The following is a 21,072-nucleotide window of genomic DNA, read 5'->3' as shown; positions in this document are numbered from 1 at the left end:
CTTGCAGAAGCTGCTGCTCTCCCTCCAACGTGTGAATTTTTTAAAATATTTATTTATGCATGTTTTATGTGCATGATGCTCTGTCTTCACGCCCACCAGAAGAGGGCGCCATATCTCGTTACAGATGCTTGTGAGCCACCATGTGGTTGTTGGGAATTGAACTCAGGACCGCTGGAAAAGCAGCCAGTGCCCTTAACTGCTCAGTCATCTCTCCAGCCCCCATCATGTGGACTCTAAGGAACAAACCAGATTGTCAGGCTTGATGGTGAGAAGCTATGGCCACTGAGAAATTTCATTAGTCCTGCCCTTTTTTTTTTTTTTTTTTTTTTTTTTTTTTTGACTCAGGTCTCGTGTAGCCCATGCTGGGCTACTGGACTCAGTAGTGACTCCAGTTTCTCCAGCACAGCTGGATGGCTTCAACAAATCGAGGATGCCATCCCTCAGAGACTCTCTTTGAGACTGTGCATTTGGAACCCACGACCCACAGCAACGTCAGGTACTGGACCCCATGCCCTGCACAGAGCCTCTTACCTCCAGAGCCCAGGAACCGCTTGCCGTCAGAGACCACCGGATACTTGGCCTCCAATCTCCGGTCGGGGTAGATGAGTTCCTCAGCTGAGAAGACCACCCGGCTCTTGGCCTGCTGGAATTTCTTTAGGAGTTCTCGAGGCCCCGAGGCAAACACCACATCGTAACTGTGGCCAAAGAGGGAAGAAACGGAAGCAGGTCCAGAGAGGGATAGCACAGAAGGATCCAGGGACCAGGAGCCCCTCACATCCTGCACCCGCTCCCATCTGGGAGACGGAGCTGCATGCCCCCACCTCCCTCAGTCTGCCACATTTCCATGCCCAAGCTGAGCAGAGGCAATCCCCATAATCCATGCCCTTGTCGTATTCGAAGGTGGCTCATCCGTATCTCCGGCAGTTCACACGTCCCATCTTTTCACCAAGAGAGCATTGGCCTACATCAGAGAGACTTTTCCTGGGGTCTCCCAACCTTAGATAAGCTTAGCTGGAGGGAGACTTCCTTACGTGTGATGTCCAGGTCTTATTTTGGACTCCCTGCCCCCAACACACTCACACACACTCACACACACACACACACACACACACACACACACACACACTGCACTCCAGGCACCCAAACAGGAATTCCCAGCACACTCACCTGTCAGTGAAGAGAATAACCAGGTCCTCTTTGTCTGCGTGCTTTTCCAGCGCTTTCTTCAGCAGCCGGACCTTCTGTCCTCCCCCTGCCGATGGCCCGCTGTCCACGCTCCAGTCCTCCCCCAAGCCCAGTGCCTGCAGAGAGAGGTCCCCAGCTCTCGGTAGAGGAATATTCCTCCATCAGTTTGGGCAGTAGACTTCTTTGCCTCCTTTCAACCCAATCAATGTAGGGAAACCATACCAGGTGATGCCCAGCGGTGGTCATGTGACCAGGGATAACCAATCACTACTTCCCACTCCTCTGCCCCTCCCACAGCTAGAGCTTTGAGTGTGTAACCCAAACGTGGGTCTGTTGTATTAAAGCTATGATCGGCTAAAGTTCAAACATTGGGGTGCAGAAGTCTGGGGCTAGAGTTCCTTAGCACAGTGGAGAGAGCTTGTCTCTGGAGATAGAACAACGAAGCTCTTGGCTGCTTGGGACCCTGGATCCAGCCACGCCTGAAGCAGCACTCCGCATCATCACGACCCATGGCAGCTGACACACTTCTTTCAGGGTGTATGCCACGATGAAGCCTGCATCGAGTATCTCTCTGTCCCCAGCGCCCAGCACCATGACTGGCAGAGAAGTACTCGGAATGAACCGCCGAGGGGAGGGCTAACTCCCTGCAGGGCTGGGCCCCATGAACTGCCCACAGGCATGGCAGACAAGCATGTCTCTTTGTAATAGTGTACATACTCCAGAGGTCTTCAGACCACATCCACTCCTAAATGCCCCAGGGGATTGTGGGGATGATGGTTCCTAGGTCCTGCCATCCACGCTAGTCTTCCAAAAAAGGCCTCCCTATGCTACCATCCAGAGCTACTCCGCATCTCTCTCTCACCTCCTAGAATCTGCTCACACTCTGTCCCTCATCATCCTAACCTATGCTCCTCCCGGCACCTGAGTGTGCTCCAAGGGGAAGGAGAAGCCCTAGCCCCTGGATCCCCCCCCCCTCTCACACACACACACACACACACACACACACACACACACAGTCTCCACCCTACCTAGGAAGCCCTCACCTGAATCTTGTAGTTGAAGAACTGGGCTGAACGCTTGAAGCGGCGGAAGCCCTCGGTCTCTTTTGTGGCCACAGTGAGGACCAAAAGGTTGTCTGTAGACAGAGAAGGACACGGTGAGCTGAATGAGGGCACAGGAGCGTCTTGACCAGTGGCCTTCCTCACCACACCACCACAGACAAGGGCTCGGGCTGTGCCAAGGGCCATCCAGGGGGTTAAGAACAGAGCTGGGGCATAACCCTCCTTTGCCTACTCCCCGGGCTCCTTGGCTATGGAAACTGACAAACGTATCGGGCAGCACCCAGGGGAGAGGGTGTCTGCACCCTGGTTTATGAAACCAAGTCTCTGGCTTCAGAGGGTGCAGGCACCACTTGGGGTGTGTGTGTGGGGGGAAGATGCCCTGAGTGCTGTCTGTGGGGGGATCTCTGGCCAGTGCTAGGCATCAGAGAGGAGATGGCCACCTGTTCTCAATGCGGACAGTGAGCGTTGACATACTCACTCTGGTCTTCCCCCAATCTGTGAGGGTGACTCTCTCAGTGCCATGCCTCCTGTTCAGACTGCCTGGGGCGGAAACTGACTTGAAATCCCATCAGCCGTCCATGTCTGCGGTACGATTTTTCCTCCGCCTCCCTCCCTCTCATTTTGAAAAGGGGGTCTCGTGTATCCCAGCCCCATATCTGGCTCCACAGGTAACAAAGCTGCCCTTGAACGTCTCTACTGATCTTCCTGCCCCCACTCCTAAATGCTGAGGGTGCAGGCATGTACTACCACACTCAACAAGCCTGACTTTGTTAACACTTCCTAACAAGGGGCCTCTCCCTGCTCTGCAGTGTGACTTCATCTCTGCGGCAGAACGTGCTAGAAGCAGCTCCCAAGACATCGTCTGTGGGTGGGAGCCCCCCAGAAGCCCCCCTAGACCCCACTGGGAGGCTGTGATGCCTGAGAAGAGTGAGTCCCTGGCCTTATGCAGTAAGGTCAATGAAGTCCCTGCCTTTCAGGGCTGCTAGACATTTGGCACACTGAGGGAAGTCAGTGGGGCTGACCAGCGAGGGGAATGTCTTGCCCAGCCGTCATGGCTCTGTGCAGCCAGAGGTGGCCCCATTCTTTGGTTTGTGTGGGCTCTTCAGCCTGAGTCTTGCTGCTGGCTTCTGTCCTTGCCAGGAATCCCAGGGCCAGTCATCACCCCCGCCCCCCTTCCCACTAACAACCCCTGTGAGTCCCACTCAGACTTCTGCCCTTGGAGGTTGGGGGACAGGTGCGCTATTCATTGGTTGTTATGGCTCCGTTGCATCCAGGATTCCCATTTACCTAGGTGACCAAAATACTGTCATTGTTGTCGTGGTCCCATAGTGATATTTCAGCTGCATTTTAATAAATAAAGCTTATTTGAATATCAGAGAGCAAAACAGCCACACTGGTCAGTCATACAGACCAGGCAGTGGTGACACACATCTCTCATCCCAGAAGCCACACTAGTTCGCCATGGGCAGGTGGTAGTGGTTGGTGCACGCCTTGAATCCCAGCCCTAGAGAGGAATATAAGATGGGAGGAGACAGCTCTCACACACAGTCTCATTCTGAGATTCCTGGAGGCAGGATCGCCATTTTGAAAGAAGCAGAGGTAAGAGACAGTGGCTGGCTGCTTTGCTTTTCTGATCCTCAGGTTGAACCCCAATATCTGTCTCTGGGTTTTTATTATTTGTGCCATTACCCATCCCCCAGAAGAAAAACAAAACAAAACAAACTCAAAAACCTAGCCAGGCCAGCGGCAGGCAGGTAAATCCTTCCCGTTCCCCTACCACTAGACAGCAGGAGTTAGAGCCGAGAGAACAAAGGGACCAGCTCTTCCAAGCTGGCTGAGGTTACACAGGCAGGAGGCTGTCCCTAGCAAGGGATCAATGCCATAGGACCAAGAAGGGATCGGCAGAACCCAGGAGTGTGGGCCTGGGCAGGAGCAGACAATGCCATGAACAATTGTGGAGGAGTAACCTCCCCACTTGACCCACTTGGGGGTTCAGAGAAGAAAGCTGCTGTTCCCATGAGGGGAAGGGGTGCCTCCAGCTCTGGCCTGGATGGTCAAGTCTCCCTGAAAGTGAGAACTGATCACCAATTCTGAGACCCCCTTGCCAGAAGGGGGGCAGGAAGAGTGTCAGGCCAGCATGCGTGCGCGTGTGTGCATGCGTGCGTGCGCGTGTGTGCATGCGTGTGTGTGTGTGTGTGTGTGATTTTGCATTCTCCAAGGGTGTGTGTGTGTGTGTGTGTGACTCTGGATTCTCCAAGGGCGTGTGCGTGCATGTGTGTGCATGTGTGTGCGCATGTGTGTGTGTGTGATTCTGGATTCTCCAAGGGCTTGTGTGTATGTGCGTGCATGTGTGTGCATGTGTGTGCTTCTGGATTCTCCAAGGGTGTGTGTGCGTGTGTGTGTGTGCATGTGTGTGATTCTGGATTCTCCAAGGGTGTGTGTCTGTGTGCGTTTCTGGATTCTCCAAGGGTGGGCGTGTGTGTGTGCGTGTGTGTGTGCATGTGTGTGATTCTGGATTCTCCAAGGGTGTGTGTCTGTGTGCGTTTCTGGATTCTCCAAGGGTGGGCGTGTGTGTGTGTGTGTGCACGCGCGCACGCGTGTATATGTGTGTGATTCTGGATTCTCCAAGGGAGGAGGCAGAGACAGGGGAGCAGAAGAGGAGACTGGTCACCAAGTCTTCCATTCCCAAGGCCCTGCTTCCAAACAACACTAAGCAATAACGGCTGACCTTAAGCCGGCAAGATGGTTCAGCAGGTAAAAGTGCTCGGCACCCAGTCAGAAGACCTGAGCGTGATCCCTAGAAGCGACACGGTGGACAGAGAGAACTGACTCAGACCCCTGCACGCTGTCCTCTAACCTCAACACAACCTCATTTGTGTCCACACAAATGAGTAAACGCAGAAGAGAGAGAGAGAGACAGAGACAGGCAGGGAGAGAAGAAAACACCATCTCTTCACCTGAGGAAACTAGTTGATGGGGCTAAAGGGGAGGCCCCTGGCTTCCCAGACCTTCCCCGTGCCTCCCAGGAAGCCTCCTCTCCACTCCATTGACCTGTCCTCAACTCACTCCTCTCCCCGGCCCCACCTCCTCCAGGAAGCCCTCCTTCATTTCTCTCCTGAACCTGGTTGGTCCAGTACCCGTACAAACCCAATCCTCTTCCCTGGGGCTGCAGCTTCTTCCTTGGCCTCCCTCTCTCATACCAAAGCAGAGCATACTGTTTCAGGAGCAACAGGACAAGCCAATTTGAGTAAGAGTGGCCGTCAACTGAGTCCTTCTACGAAGCCACATGCTGCCAGAGGCAAGCTATCCAGTACCCCATGAGGCCTTGCGCCTGCAGCACACATCTGTAATTCTGGCTTGAAGGAGATGGGAGGAGAAGCCAAAGCTCAGGGTCACCCATCACTATATCCCAGTTCAAGGCCAGCATGGACTAAATGAGATTCTATCTCAAAAGCAAAGACGCACCCTATAAGGGCAGTGACACTTTTATCATCCCTCTACAGATGGAGAAACTGAGGCACAGAGAAGCTACAGATATGCCTAAGGTCACAGGTGTTTCACCTGGGAGTGAAACAAACAAACTGGCTAGTATTTTTGTTTGAGACAGGGTCTCATTGTGTAGCACTGGTTGATCTGAAACTTACTGTATAGACCAGGCTGACCTTGAACTCAGAGAGATCTGCCTGCCTCTGTCTCCAAAGTGACAGGATTAAAAGCATTTTCCATCATGCCTGGATGCTTTTAGCTTTGAACACTGGATCTCACTAAGTGGCCTAGCCTGGCCTCAAACTCACAGTCCTCCCGCCTCTGCCTCCCAAGGGCTGTGATCCCAGGACTGCACCACTTAGCCTGGCCTCAAACTCACAATCCCCCAGCCTCTGCCTCCCAAGGGCTGTGATCCCAGGACTGCACCACTTAGCCTGGCCTCAAACTCGCAATCCCCCAGCCTCAGCCTCCCAAGGGCTGTGATTATAGGACTGCTTCGCCACGCAGAGATCACAGCCACATGCTTTTTGTTGTGGTTTTGAGGCAGGATCTCTTCGTACATCCTTGACTGTCCAGAAACTCACTCCGTAGACCAAGATGGTCTGGAATTCACAGAGATCCACCTGCCTCTGCCCCTGGAGTGCAGGGATGGACGATGTGTGCCACCACGCCCAGCCACATCCACACTCTTAACCGGCCACGGCATCCAGCATGGTAGAACACACTGAAGATAGAATTCAGAATTACTGGGGCTTCTCCAGGCTTCTCCAGGCTCCTCCAGGGCAGGTATCCTCTCCAGTCCATTATCAGGCACCTGAGAGCTCTGGGCCACCCAACCAGTGTCAACACAGGGCTTAGGTCGCACCAGGATATCACTCCTGCTTCCTTGCTTGCTGTGTATGCTCAACAGCCACCAGGGCCACATGGGCCTGGCACCCTATAAGCTTAGCCTTTCCACCTGCTGCCCAAAGTCCAGCAGCCATTTCCCCAGATGGACAAACTGTGACCCAGGTCTTCAGAGATGAGAGAGAGACGGCAGAGCAGGGTGACGAGGACAGACGGCTCAGCAAATGCCTCAGTTTCCTCATCTGCACCGTTGGATCAGGGCACCTGGAGCCCAGTCACCAGCAGGGTCGTCTGACATCCTAGAGGGCAGCCGAGGTTCTAACGGGGATGGGCTGGAGTAGAAGGGCAGGCTGCGGCAGCAGGAGAAAGTCAGATAGTGGAGGTGGGTGGGGGTGGCCGACTGCAGGGCTCCAGGCTCCTGCTAGGGAGTGGATCACCAGCTGAACCCCGGGGTCGGACTTCCCCATCAGATATTCTCTTATCGGTCTCCCTCTCTCTCCCCTGATGGATTAGACCCTCCAGGAAAACTAGCTGCTCCGAGCCCAGAGCGTAAATGCCCAGTGCCTTGACTTTAAGGGGACTCAGGAACTGGCCTCCATCTCTCAGGATCTCTAGGAACGAGGTATTGCCGTTCTGCTCTGAGGTCGTGAACACTAAGATTCTCAGAGACTGTATGTCATCAACGTTACCAGTGGGAGGCGTGTGACCCTGTGTGTAATTTAGCACAGAATCGGCAGGCATGCAAAAATCTCTGGTTCCCAGCATATGAGTCTCAAAGTTAGGGCCCTTTCTCTGTTTCTCTCTCCTCTCTCTCTCTCTCTCTCTCTCTCTCTCTCTCTCTCTCTCTCTCTCTCTCTCTCTCTCTCTCTGTCAGTGTCTCAAGCAGCCTAGACTGACTTAAACTCTTTATGTAGCTGAGGATGACCTTCTGACGATTCCGCCTCAACCTCCCTGAGTACTGGGTTATAGGCACGCATAACCATGCTCAGTCTGGCTGTGCTGGGGACCAAATCCTGGGCTGCAGGCATGCTAGCTTCTCCAACCCACCCAGATTCCTTTAACTATCCTCCACCCACCATGTCAAGGCCACCTCCCAGGGTCTTCCAGCAGGATGGGCAGAGCAGAACAGGATGCCCTGGAGAATGTGGACAGTTTGTGTCTTTGTTTGTCTGGGGGGTTCAATTTGACCTCCTGGCTTTGGGGGCGGGGGAATCTCAAGGACTCAGAGAACAGTGCTAGGGGGCTAGGGTCCAACAAGGGGTGGGAGGTCAGGAACACCCACTCAGGATAGTGGGACCCAGTTAGGAACCCAGTAGCCCTTGGAGAAGCAGAATGAGCACTTGTCCAGGAGTCTGGCCGACCTGGGATCAAACTCTCTCAGCTGCAAGCCCCTCCCTCACCCTAAAGATAACGAGAGCTCAAGGCTGGGCTCTGGAAGCAGACACGTCCAGAGAAGGGGAAAGAAGCCATTTTCAATGCCCACAAGCTGTGTGGCCTTGGGGGAAACCAATCAACTCTGGAGCCTCAGTTTGTGAAGCTCGAAAATGGGGACGATATAAGGAAACACTCCCAGAGTAGCAAAGGCACTTAACTGGTGAGGCCAGGATGCAGTAGGTCCTGGACGAGCAACAGGAGCCTTGCTACTTATTATGGGAATTATCACGGGCTCCTCTGTGCTCTGAATGGGGTGGAGAATGGGGAGGTGTATCTCGGCTGCCTCCTCTCCTGCCCGCTGCACAAACGTGGGAATCGTGGCCCCATGAGAGGAAGTGATCTGTCGGAGTCACCCGCGGGCAAGTGGACAGATGACCGCAACCCAGCTCCCCCGCCCGCCCTTCTTCCCCAGGTCGCCTGGACACTCGGGTCCTCGGCAAGGCTGCCCGGCACCGCTCCCCACACCGCGCCCTCACCCTCCAGTTTGGCGTCGTCCTTCGCGTGGGCCAGAAGGAGCCAGGCCAGCGGGGCCAGGAGCAGCAGGGGCCGCATAGCCGGGTCTGGGTACGATCCGCCTGCACTGAGACTCGAGCTGAACTGGAAACTTCGCGACTGGGCCGGCGGGCGCTGCCACGCACTGGGCCCGCCCCGGGGGCGGTGTCGCGCACTCCTCCGCCCGCCCCGGGGAAGGGTTTTCTCGCTAAGGCGCTCAGGTCCTCCAGACGTGGGGCAGGTTATTGTGGTCCCTGGGTCCTGTCGCCGGCCGGTCCATGCTCTCCCAACTCTCTCTCTATCTCTCTCCAAGGGATGCAACGCTACTCAGAGGAAGAAATGGGCTAGGAGGACGAGGATTTGATGTCTGGAAGAGTGGGACTTAATATTCACTGGGCTCTGCACGGAGATGGTGGCATCTGTAGGGCACCTCAGAGTTAGCTCTTAGAGATTTCATTTTCTTAATGCTTTCACCAGACTCCAGAAGTGAGGATTTGAGCCTGGGGTGGACACAGGTGTTGACACCTTTGCTGAAACCATAGAAAGGCTAGTCCCGGCTCCCAAAAGGGAATCACTTAATTCGCCTTTCTGCCCCAAGGGGGAAGTCTGAAAAGAGTAAAGAAAATTTTTGCTGCAAATGTTAACTGTGGTATGGATGTGTGAGTGGATGGATGGATGGATGGGTGGGTGGGTGGGTGGAGTGAAAATTTTCAAGGCATTTTCACAGACAACCAAAGTAAAAATTCATCAAACATTTCCAGAGCAAGGGCTCCTAGTCCAGATGTCAGCCATGCACATCCACATCTGGACCAAATCCTGCCCAGCTGTGGAAGAGAGCTCAAACAGGGACCCTGGAGCCTGCTTCACTCAGATTAAACTCTAGGGCAGAGTTGTGGGGAAGGCGCTTGAGGGAGTCAGGGAGCTGGGGAGCGGAGATCTTTCACGGGTGCTGCTGTATCAGCAAGGAAACATGAATCTTCAGGATTTTAAGTGGGAAAGGCTGTCTCTTCCGTAAGACTCACTAGTTAAAATCAGATTCTTCTCGTGGACAGGTAAAACAATGCTGGCTGGGGTAGGGTGAGATATGCCTAAATCCTAGTACCCAGGAGGTAGAGGGAGGAGAACCAAAGCCAGCCTCAGCCGCACAGCCATACTCTGTCAGAGGAAAACGAAAACGTCATGGCTCCCAGCATGCAGGAGGTGGAAGCAGGATCAGGAGTTCAAGGCCTGCTCAGCCATATAGCTAGTTGAGGCCAGCGTGAACTGTGTGAGACCCTATCAAAACAACCCGTCCCCCCAAAAAAGAAAATTACAGACAAATATTTGCAATGATTATTTCTAGGTTGTGGTACAGAAATGTATATAATTTACACAGCATTGCAATGTCATATTATTTCTGGATAGTTCTTGTTTTCTTTTTCCTTTCCTTTCCTTCTTGAGAAAGATGTACCATATTTGTACAGTTGAGGACCATGTGCCCTTCGGGAAGATGAGAACAGGCCGGAAAACTGCCGAGGCTTGCTATACAGAGGTTGTCTCCCTCACACAGTAGAAGTGAGACCCAGGGCTACCCAGCAGCAAGCTCAAGGTCACAAGCTAGAGGAAGAGGCCTCGGCAGAATCTACAACATTTACTTCCTTGCTGGGACCCAGGGTTGAGAGCTGCTGCAGCTGGGGATAGGACTTGGTGCCAAGCATTCACCGGCTGTTTTGGACTCAGAAGACTGCAGACTGAGATTCCAGACCCTTAGAAGAGGAAAAGCAAGGACGAAGGAAGGAAGGAACAGTCAACCTGTGTTGGCTGGCTCTTTTTTTTCTCCGTGCGCACAGGAGTGGGAGGGGGCTTAGTTTGTTTTTAGACAAGGTTTCTCTGTGTACTCTGTGTAGCCCTGGCTGTTCTGGAACTCACTCTGTAGACCTGGCTGGCCTGGAACTCCGAGACCCGCTTCTTCTGCCTCCTGAGTGCTGGGATTAAGGAGTGTGCTATCACTGCCCAGCCAAGCTGGTCATTTTTAATGCTCTCACTTCATGCTCATAACTGCCTTTCTAGTCAGGCGGTTTGCTTCTGTTGGCAAAATGAGAAACTGAGGCTCAGAGAAGTATCTGCTTGGCATCACACACTTGATGCTGGGCCACAGTAAGGAAACACCAGACAGTTCCCAGAGTCCAAGGAGACGCTCAACAGTGATATACCCCAGACAGGAAATGTTCCTGAGCCGTCTCCAGAGTCTGACTTAGATGAGGGATCGGTTTTAGACACTGCCTGCCTCTTCAGGAAGAAGAATTCACTCTTACAGAACTTTGTTTCACTCTCTTGGTATCTGCTTCCTGTTTGTTTCACCAAATCCCTAGAACTTGAACCTGGTCCAAGCATCGTCCAGGATGGCCTGTCTCTTTAAGCAGAGGTGGTGGCTGCTGTCCAGATGTTGCTTCTAATATTTCTAGTACGTGCTATGCGTGCTTTTGACTGTTAAAGGCACAGGATGCCACTTTATTAGGAAGGTGCTGGACAACTGCAGGATGGGGGCAGGTAGGTGTGTGTGTGTGTGTGTGTCTCCCCAATTTCCTTTGCTGGTCTGGGGAGGAGCCACAGCTTCAGTGGGATGACCACACTTTGAGGTGTTTGATGGGCTGTCATTTCCCACTGGAATTAGCCCCAACAGAACACTAGAATTTTCTCAGCTTCTTAAGTAAAACAAATAACAGGCAAATAAAGATTTCATTTATGCTACAATTTCTGGCTAAGAAAAAGAATACATATATTTATCTGTAAGCAGAGAGACTGAATGGAGAATGTCCTAGAAACAAGTACGTTGCACCAGGACTGGAGCCTCAGAAGGGAAAATGATTCTAAGCTAAATATCGAATACTTCTTATGAGCCAGGCAAGTGTGTTAAAGCTTCAAGCACTTGCCCATCTTAAGTCTCAGAACAAGCCTACTTTATAGTATAATACCTATTTTATAGGTAGTGATACTGAGGCCCATGGAGGTTAGTTGATTTGCTAGCAGGAGTCAGGTCAAGAGTAGAACCCATCATGTTCCCATGGCCTTGCTATGGCTATGTGGCTGACTCCTGCCTCTGAGGACTCCCATGACCATGTCTTGGGGTATTTGAAGATGACAAGGAGTTAGGAACCCGTGTAATAAATAAGCCTTTGGCTTAGAAATCTGTCTTGATGAACTGCTTCCCAAGAAACACGCACAGAAGTAGGCCAAGACATACTTCGATTACACCAGTGTTTGAAGCAAAAATACTCACGGGCTGGGATGGTGGCTCAGCAGAGGACCTGAATTTGATCTCCAGTACTCATTGAAAGCTAAGCTCAGTGGTGGGCACTGGAATTCCAGCACAAGGAGGTAGAGACCGGAGGCTGTCTGGGGCTTGCAGGCCAGGAGGTCTAGCAGAATCAATGAGCTCTAGGCTTAGTAACTCTGTTTCAAAAAGCAGGATGGAGGGTAGGCAAGATGGCCCAATAGGTAAAGGTGCTCGCTTCAAAAGCCTGGCAACCTAAATGCGACTCCTGGAACTCATGTAAAGAACTGGCCTCCCAGAACTGTTCTCAGACCTCATGTAGTACGCATATCCAAACACACACATATCATCCTCACCTGCATGCACGTGCACGTGTGTGCGCCCGTGCACACACACGCACACTAATGTTATCTTTTCTGAAAATTAAAAATGGGTTGGAGGGATGGTTCGGCGGGTAAGAGGCTTGCACCCCACATCAAGCAGCTCACAAGCGCCTGTAACTCCAACTTCAGGGATCCCACACCACCTTCCAACTTGGACACACCACACTGCGCATGTGCAGGTCAGAAGCCAACTTGAAGGAGTCAGTTCTCTTTTTCCGCCATGTGGGTCCTTGGTACAGAACTCAGCTCATCACACTTGGTGGCCATTTGCACGCCTTTAATCCTTGCATCTAAGAAAAGAGGAGTATCCCTTGGGCCCAGGAGTTGTTTGAACACTAGAGAGAGCCTGTCTCAAAGATAAATAAGCAAAAATAGTTAAATGCGATCAAAACAGGATGAGCACTCTTCCAATGGGACACTGGCTCACAAATTCAGCAGTTTTTGTCTGCTTAGCCCGCTAGAAGTCACATCAAATGACTGTTGTCAGCTGCGAATCTGCAACTGACTGTCTGGGTCTGGACTGACCAGAATCCAAAGTGGAAACAATTGCCCATTGGCGTCTGTCGTCTGTCAGAGTGTCCTGCTGACTTTTTTTCCCCCCCAGATGGATGCTGCCGGCCTTGATAAAGGATGAGATCTTAATGTTTTGTGTTATTTAATGAGTTACTCAGGATTGACATCAAGAAAACGAGTCGGTGTGCTCAAGAGACAGGCAATCCTGGGCTGGATTTATGTCTCACTCTGGTGTATTCTCAGCCAGGCAGATTTGAAAATTTAAAAATGTTGACAAAATATTTCCTAGGAAATTAATTTTCCCTGACTACTCTTCCCCTCCCCGCTTCCTTCCCGCCTCCCTCCATTTCCTTTATTCCTCCCCGTCTCCTCTCCTCCTTTTCTTACTTCCATTTACCCCTATGCTTTTTCTTCATCCAGAAATAGTTTTACAGAAACAGTACGTTTTTATTTTTTAACTTTAGGGCTGTTGAAACCATCAGTAGCAAACGAGGCGCAACACATGTTAGGTTTGGCTTGCACTGTGATTTTCTTTTCTTATTCTCTTTCATTTTTTTTTTTTTTAAACGGGATATTTGGACGCCTGCCCACCCCTAAGCTCTCCAAATGCCTTCCCTTTCCCCCACCCCGCCCCGAGCCTTGACCACGCCCCCAGAGACTCCACCTCTCCTCCAAATCCCGCCCCCGGCCGCTTTTCCTTCTGTCGCAAAAGACTCGGCGACGCTTTACGGCTGGCTGCGTTTGACGGCTGGGACGCAACCTAGAAGAAGGAGGAAGCGGTGGCGGTAGCTGCCGGGGCGCCTGTGGCGGGTGTTGAGGTGGGCGCGGCGACGCGGGCCAGTGAGTGAGCGGCGGCGGCCGGGCGGGTGGGCTGGGCGGCGGGCCCGATGTGGCTGCAGCAGCGCCTGAAGGGGCTGCCAGGGCTGCTGTCGAGCAGCTGGGCCCGCCGCCTCCTCTGCCTGCTCGGCCTCCTGCTGCTGCTCCTGTGGTTCGGGAGCTCCGGAGCGCGGAGGGCGGCGGGCGGCCTGCGCTTGCCGTCCTGGTCCCGCAGCGAGCCGGGCGCCGCGGAGCCGTCCGCCTGCCTGGAGGCGGCCACCCGCGCGTGGCGCGGCCTGCGTGATCGCGGCGAGGCCGTGCCGCTGGGCCCCGGGGTGCCAGCCCTGGTTGCCAACGGTTTTCTGGCTCTGGACGCCGCCTCCAATCGGCTGTGGGTGACGCCCGGGGAGCGGGAGCCTGCAGTGGCGCCGGACTTCGTGCCCTTCCTGCAGCTGCGCCCTCTGAATGTGCTGGCTGAGGCTGGAGAGGCGGTGCTGCTGCTGCGGGAAGGTCTGCTGCGCCGAGTGCGCTGTCTGCAGCTGGGGACCCCAGGCTCGGGCCCTGCTGCTGGGGTCGCCGGACCCGCCTCGGCCTCCGGGCTCTCCGCGGGGTCGGGCCGTGACTGCGTGCTACTGCAGGAGGACTTCCTGGCACACCGAGGCCGACCCCATGTCTATCTGCAGCGCATCCAGCTCAACAATCCCACGGAGCGTGTGGCCGCGTTGCAGACTGTGGGGCCCACCGCCGGCCCCCTTGCCAAGTCCTTCACCAGCACTCTGGAGAAGGTCGGGGATCATCAGTTTCTTCTCTACTCGGGCCACTCCTCGCTCACTCCATCGGGGCCAGTGCACATTGTAGTCGTGGCCTCTAAGAAGTTAGTAAACCGGCTCCAGGTGGCTCCCAAGACCCAGCTGGATGAGACGGTGCTGTGGGTGGTGCATGTCTCTGGTCCCATCCACTCCCAGGTGCTCAAAAGCAAAGGAACCAAGGAGCTCAAGGCACTGCAGGACTTGGCAAGGAAGGAAATGCTGGAGCTGTTGGAGATGCCGGCCTCGGAGCTGCTTCAGGATCACCAGCACCTCTGGGCCCAGCTGTTCAGCCCAGGTGAGGCCTTGGTGGGGGCGCAGTGCAGTCTCCACTGGCACTAGTGTCCCTGCGGTCCACTTTAGAGACATTCCCCATGCCCGGCAAGCGCTCACATCGAGGGTTGGGACTTGGGCTTGATGTGAAAGAGTTGAATCGCTCTTCTTGACTGCTTTGAAGCTGTATGACCTCCTTTCTGTGGTCTTAGCTTTCTGAGTAAAACAGTAAATGTTACGGGCTTTTAATGAAGATCTGAATGTTAAGGTTCACTTTTGTTGTCGGTTCTAGACCTTGAGGTCTGACATGAGCAGGTGGAGGGTTTTGTTTTGTGTGGGAACCCCCCCCCCAAGACACTCTGTTTGGGCCCCCACAACCTGCCTGAACGTGGCCTCAGCTTCTGACCTTTGAACTTTATCTTGACATTGTGGCTGCAGCTATTACCAGAATGCTGGAGGCTTCTTCCAGCTGGCTGGAGTGTGCGTACTAAATGAAAACTTTTTTCTTCCTTCCTTCCTTTTTTTTTTTTAAGTCTTTTATTTGTGAATTTTTTTGCAAATGAAACCTTTTACTGTCAACTGTTAAAGAAAATGCAATCCTAGGAACTGTTAAAGAAAATGCAATCCTAGGCACTCAGGAGGCAGAGGCAGGTGGACCTCTGAGTTCTAGGCCAGCCTGGTCAACAGAGCAAGTCCCAGGACAGTCAGAGCTACATAGAGGATCCCCCAACCCCAATATTGCTATCCCTAGTTCTGAGTTTTGGTTTCCAGGGTTACCAGTATCAGCACCCATGTGTAAGGTTGTGCAGAAAGCGTTTAGTTCATTCAACAGGTGCTTTTGCGGTAGCCTGTTGGACAAGTGAGCAAACGAGTTCTTGTTTGCACAGAGTTTGCCTGGGTCAGGAGGAAGACAGGACGGAACAGAACGTTTTAAGTAAGAACTCCTAGACTGGAAAGTGCTGTGGGTGTGGAGGAGAGTGAGTAGCTGGTGGGAGTCGAGTGTGGGCTGGAAGGACTGGGAGGGCTGCTCAGCTTCCCTGACGTGGAACCAGAGTTAGGCCCGGTCATGTGACAGGGAAGTGGGCATTCAGCCTGGAAACTGCCCAAAGCAGGAGCAGGTTAAGCCTGGTGATGAGCAGGAGCAGGTGACATGAGCTTGAAGCCGTGAGGAAGGACAGAGGTCTGGTTCTGAGATGGAAGGGTGGGGTTGTCAGAGTATAGACTGACAGGGCATGGATGCAGGTAAACGGTTCCTGGGGACCCTGGGGGAAGGAAGAGGCCCCTGGGTTGTCACATGGAGATGGAAGTGGTGGACCTTGATATTTTGGGAGGTAGGACTGTTGGGCTATGGTTTGGCTATGGGAAGAGAGATCTGGTGAATAACTCTCCCTGATGTGTGGTTATGAGCAGTTGCTTGGAGATAACTAGGGGAAGCTTTGGTTGGGGGTGAAAGTTCATATCTGATCAGTTGTGCCTGTCAGATATCCAGGTGGAGACGCTGAGGGTTTGGTCAGCCCTGTGAGTCTAGAATCATTTAAATCGGAGCCACTGTACTAAACCAGATTAAGGTACTTTCAATCTACAGTCTTGGCACTCAGACTGTGAAGGAGGACAAGTTCAAGGCTAGCCTGTGCTACATAGAGAGACTCTGCCTCCAAAAGAAAAAAATAAAATAAAATATTAAAGTAGCTATAAGAGGAATTAAAGAAACACCTCAGTGGGTAAGAGCACTTGCTGCTCTTTCAGAGGACCTGGGTTTAATTCCCAGCATCCACATGGCAGCTCACAATGGACTTTATTTAACTCCAGTTTCAAGTGTTCAGGGTCATCTTCTGGCCTCCAAGGGCTCTGCATATAAATTAAGCAGACATACATGCATATATGCATACATACAATAATTTTTTGCGTGGGTTTAGTTTTCGAAACAGGGTTTCTCTATGTAACCATCCTGGCTGTCCTGGAACTCACTTTGTAGACAAAGCTGGCCTCAAACCCACTGAGATCTGCCTGCCTCTGCCTCCCAAGTGCTGGGATTAAAGGTGTGTACCACCACTGCCCGGCAATAATTTTTTTAAGCTATAGTTACCAGAGAGTGGTAGAAGAACCAACTAGTATTGGCTAGGACACAAATGATATCTAGTTGGGGGTTCTAGACCATAGGGTTGAGAAGACCTGACCCATGTATGTTGTTTTCAGCTTTGACAGGAGGTCCCACAGACCCTAGTTGGTTATGTTAGATGCCCTGTTACTTACCTCTGTTAATCGCTGTCACAAAAGCAGCTTACTGAAGAAAGTTTATTTTGGCTTGTAGTTCAAAGAGGCGCAGCCCATCATAGTGGGAAAGGCATGGTAGCAGGATCGGGAGGTGACCAGTCACAGTCACACAGCATCTGCAAGTCAGGAAACAGGGAGAGATTTATGCTGGTACTCAGCTTGCTGTTTCCTGAACCCCAGCCCATGGTATAGGACCCCCGACATATAAGGTGGATCTTCCCACTTCAATCTAATGTAAAAACTCTTCCATAGATGTGCCCAGAAGTTTGTTTCTGTGGTAATTCCAAACCCCACCAAGTTGAGTGAAGATTTGCCATCTCAGGAAGTCAGGATGGCTCTACCATACCCAGGGCACCAAACTGTTATCCTTTATTACTGGACCCGAAGCTCCACCTTCTGTAGCCCTGATCTTCTTTGCCTCCAACCAGGCCTTCTTCCCTAACGTGCAGCCTTTTTGGTGTTTCAGGTGTGGAAATGAAGAAGATCACAGATGCCCACACGCCGTCTGGCCTGACCGTGAACCTGACACTGTACTACATGCTTTCCTGCTCACCAGCCCCACTGCTCAGCCCTTCTCTGAGCCACAGGGAACGAGACCAGATGGAGGCAACACTCAACTATGAAGACCATTGTTTCAGTGGCCATGCCACCATGCATGCTGAGAACCTGTGGCCAGGCCAGCTCTCCTCGGTGCAGCAGATCCTGCAGCTGGCTGACCTGTGGAAGCTGACCCTCCAGAAGCGAGGCTGCAAGGGGCTGGTGAAGGTTGGCGCTCCGGGCATCCTACAAGGCATGGTGCTCAGCTTCGGCGGGCTACAGTTCACAGAAAACCACCTGCAGTTCCAGGCCGACCCTGAGGTGCTCCACAACAGCTATGCGCTGCATGGAATACGTTATAAGAACGACCACATCAACCTGGCCGTGCTGGTGGATGCTGAGGGCAAGCCCTACCTGCACGTGTCTGTGGAGTCCCGAGGCCAACCTGTCAAGATCTACGCCTGTGAGGCAGGCTGCCTCCATGACCCTGTGGAACTGACCTCAGAGCCTGGAGGCCACACCTTCTCCGTCATGGTGACACAGCCCATCACACCCCTGCTGTACATCTCCACCGACCTCACACACCTGCAGGACCTGCGACACACGCTGCACCTTAAGGCCATCCTGGCCCACGATGAGCACATGGCCCAGCAAGATCCCGGCCTGCCCTTCCTCTTCTGGTTCAGTGTGGCCTCCCTCATCACCCTCTTCCACCTCTTCCTCTTCAAACTCATCTATAATGAGTACTGTGGGCCTGGAGCCAAGCCCCTCTTCAGGAGCAAGGTAAGCTCCCTCTACTCCTAGAGCCCCACACTCCTGCCATTCTCTGTTGTGACAGCCTAGGCAGTGCCCACAGCTCTCAATATGAGAGAGGAGTCCGTTTTGGTAGCAAGCTAGTTATGATAGTGTACTCCTGTTATCCCAGCATTGAAGACGCTAAAGCAGGAAGGTTGTCAGTTTGACACCAACATGAGCTACATGGCAAAACAAAACAAAAATCAAAAACCCACTGCTCTGAGGTCAGGCTCTCAGTGTGGTCTGGGTGCTGCAGTCATCTTTTTTTTTTCTTTTTTTTAATATTTATTTATTTATTTATTTATTTATTATGTATACAATATTCTGTCTGCATATATGCCTGCAGGCCAGAAGAGGGCACCAGACCCCATTACAGATGGTTGTGAGCCACCATGTGGTTGCCGGGAATTGAACTCAGGACCTTTGGAAGAGCAGTGCTCTTAACCCCTGAGCCATCTCTCCAGCCTCTGCTGCAGTCATCTTGATAGCCCACAGCAGCAGGAGAGCCACGCCCTCCCTGCCCCTCTTCTCCTCCCAAGCCATAGGAGACCAGGCAGTGGATCTGGGCCCAGCATTTGGGAAGCCCTGATCCCATGCAGGAGATGGGCCAGTCTCTGCCACCAGGAAACTGGCATCTGGTTTAAGGCCAGGCTTGCAGGAAAAGCAGTGCTTGACCTTCAGGGCAAGGCAGCAGATGGAGTCATATCTGAGTTCCTCACTATAGGGAGCAGTGTGGAGAAGGCCTTCCCAGTAGCCAGTTTGGCCAGCTGTGTGATAGAAAAGATGGGTTCTGTGGCATCTGGGGTCAGCACACTCTTTCCCCTACTGGCCACTGGCCTCCTGTCCTTGTTTTTGCTTGGCATGTATGTTCTTATATGTTCAACATACAATTGAGAAGACAAACTGCCTCCCTGAGGAACTGTCCATGCCAGAGAAAGCCCCTGCCAACATGCCACATCAACCCAAGGAGGTTCTTGGGCCGCTACATAGTAATTCTAGCCTGGCCCTGGGCTGGGAACTGTCTGTTTGGTTGAATCTGAGACATTGTCCCTGTGGTCTGTTCCCCTGCCAATGTGTATATTTGTCTATTTTGAGATGGCTTCATGTAGCCTAGACTGGCCTTGAACTTGCTATGCAGTAGAAGCTGACTTGAACTCTTCTGCCTCTACTTCCCAAGTGCTGGAATCAGTGGTGTGCCCCGCCATGCTTGGCTTTCCCCAGCAGCTTCTGTAACTGGGCTGTGGGTTGGTGCTGAATCGTGACCTTCTTGTTTCATTGAGCAGGAAGATCCCAGTGTCTGAGTGAACCTCGAGCCCTGCTCTCGGCCACCGTTTGCACAAGACACCCAGCACTGAGCATCCTGCTGCTGCATGAACAGGGAGCCTTTGGAAGCACCAACCCTTTGTGCCTTGTGGGGGACAGTGACTCAGAAGCGCTTATGGGTACAAGAGTTTGCACTGGAGGGGAAAGAGGGCCGAGGACTTGTGTAAGTTTTCCAGTCAATAAAACAACCCCGTAGGGAGAATACTTGAAGTTGAGCGCACTCCTTCCACTTCCCCCTTGTCTTTTATCCCAGGAAATAGCTCCTCTGTAAAGACTGCTGAGGAAAATCGTGTTCTTTTCCTAATTTAATGTGTTCTTTCTTGAATGGATTTCTAATTTATTTTTGTTGAAGTTTTGCTGGATGGCTTTTCATCCACCTTAGATCAGGGGACTGTTGGTGGCAACAACGGATCCCTGCCACTTCATCGGCACCCAGAGGCCCCACACAGTCTGGAGGTGGGGCCTGAGCTCCAGGCGGCCACCCTACCTGGGGAAGGTGTGCTTCCCCTGTCCTCCGCTGGTTTGCACATTGCCTCTTTCTTAACTTGAGCCAGTGGGATCTGTCCTTTTGTACTTTGGGTCCCTGGGAAAGGTGTTTAACTTTCTAGTGATGGATGGTTGTTGGCTTTTGAAATACCAAAGCTTTTTTGTTCTTTTTTAAATAAATATCTTTTAAACTTCCATGACTGGTTTGTGTGTGGTTGAACCCTTGGACACTTTCATCACACCCTCCCCCATCACTAGATTTTTGGGGTGGTTTTCAGTGCTGTACCCCGCCTCAACTAGCTGTTTTCTCATGTGACTTTTGGCTGTGCTGCTGCAGGACCAAAGCATCTTCCCTGCTGTGGTGCAGGCTCCTCCTCCCTTACCCATCCTCAGGGTCTGGACCCTCCCTCCCAGGGTTTTCTAGCAGAGGAAAGAGTGTGGCAAACAGTGGTGAGCTTTCTGTTTGTTGTGGGGAGAGAGAGTTGGCTACTCCTGGAATGAGAGGGGGACAGAATGGGGACAGCCGCCCTCTGCTGGGGGCTGTCATCCTTGGGGTTTAGTGGTTTCCCTGGCTTCCCTGACTTTGACTCACCAGAAAGCCTGGCTTGCTTGCCAAGGACCCATGTGTCTGTGCCACCACAGCTGCTCGAGAGTAAGCAAGAGGAAAGGGCTGTGATGTGGGCAGCCCTGGTTTTTACTGCTTCAGTCCACAGCACTGGGAGGTGCAGAGACATGGATATGGGCCAGCTCGCCTCTTCCAGAGAGGAGTGCCATTTATGGCGTGACAAGCCCTGCAGTTCTAGTAAAGGGGAAGCTGCTAATAGCTAGGTGCACTTTGCAGGCCTTGAATCCCAGCCTTTAGAAAGTAATGGCAGGAACCCAGGAGTTGAAGGTCACTCCTGACTACATAGTTTGAAGCCAGCCCTGCAAACCTCATATCTTGAGTTCAATCCTGCAATGGATAGAGAGAACCAACACTCTAATGTTATCCTCTGATCTCTACTTATGTACCGTGAACATGTGAACTATTACATACACATAATACAAATGTTAAACTGGCTTCAAATTAAACTAGTACCTGTAAATTACAGGTCTCGTTTACAAACTCT

The 21,072-nt window shown here is 52.4% G+C and overlaps 2 protein-coding genes across 2 annotated transcripts in view; one reads left to right on the top strand and one right to left on the bottom strand.

Annotated features, from left to right (window-relative positions):
* Plod1 (procollagen-lysine,2-oxoglutarate 5-dioxygenase 1) overlaps positions 1–8,647 on the bottom strand; it is a 34,171-nt gene extending 25,524 nt beyond the window's left edge. The window contains exons 1-4 of the mRNA XM_087906893.1: positions 8,489–8,647; positions 2,229–2,320; positions 1,168–1,301; positions 532–695 (exon numbers count right to left, since the gene is read on the bottom strand). Of these exons, the coding sequence (XP_087763019.1) occupies positions 532–695; positions 1,168–1,301; positions 2,229–2,320; positions 8,489–8,564 (466 nt within the window). The 5' untranslated portion in view covers positions 8,565–8,647. The remainder of the gene's footprint in view (positions 1–531; positions 696–1,167; positions 1,302–2,228; positions 2,321–8,488) is intronic.
* Positions 8,648–13,413: 4,766 nt separating this feature from the next.
* Kiaa2013 (KIAA2013 ortholog) lies at positions 13,414–19,687 on the top strand. Its single transcript, XM_048417795.3, has 3 exons — positions 13,414–14,573; positions 17,289–18,142; positions 19,438–19,687. Exons 1-3 carry the CDS (start codon positions 13,541–13,543, stop codon positions 19,453–19,455), a joined length of 1,905 nt encoding a protein of 634 aa, XP_048273752.2. The 5' UTR covers positions 13,414–13,540; the 3' UTR covers positions 19,456–19,687.
* The last annotated feature ends 1,385 nt before the right edge of the window (positions 19,688–21,072 follow it).

The sequence above is a fragment of the Myodes glareolus genome, chromosome 6 (assembly GCF_982192425.1).
Source record: "Myodes glareolus chromosome 6, mMyoGla1.1, whole genome shotgun sequence".
Taxonomy (NCBI): domain Eukaryota; kingdom Metazoa; phylum Chordata; class Mammalia; order Rodentia; family Cricetidae; genus Myodes; species Myodes glareolus.
This window is presented reverse-complemented; position numbering and strand designations above follow the sequence as displayed.

Bases quoted from the DNA above. Each gene is read 5' to 3' on its own strand.
- Kiaa2013 (XM_048417795.3), top strand. From the start codon at position 13,541: ATGTGGCTGCAGCAGCGCCTGAAGGGGCTGCCAGGGCTGCTGTCGAGC. The intron at 14,574-17,288 runs GTGAGGCCTTGG...TTGGTGTTTCAG, and splicing joins GGCCCAGCTGTTCAGCCCAG to GTGTGGAAATGAAGAAGATC.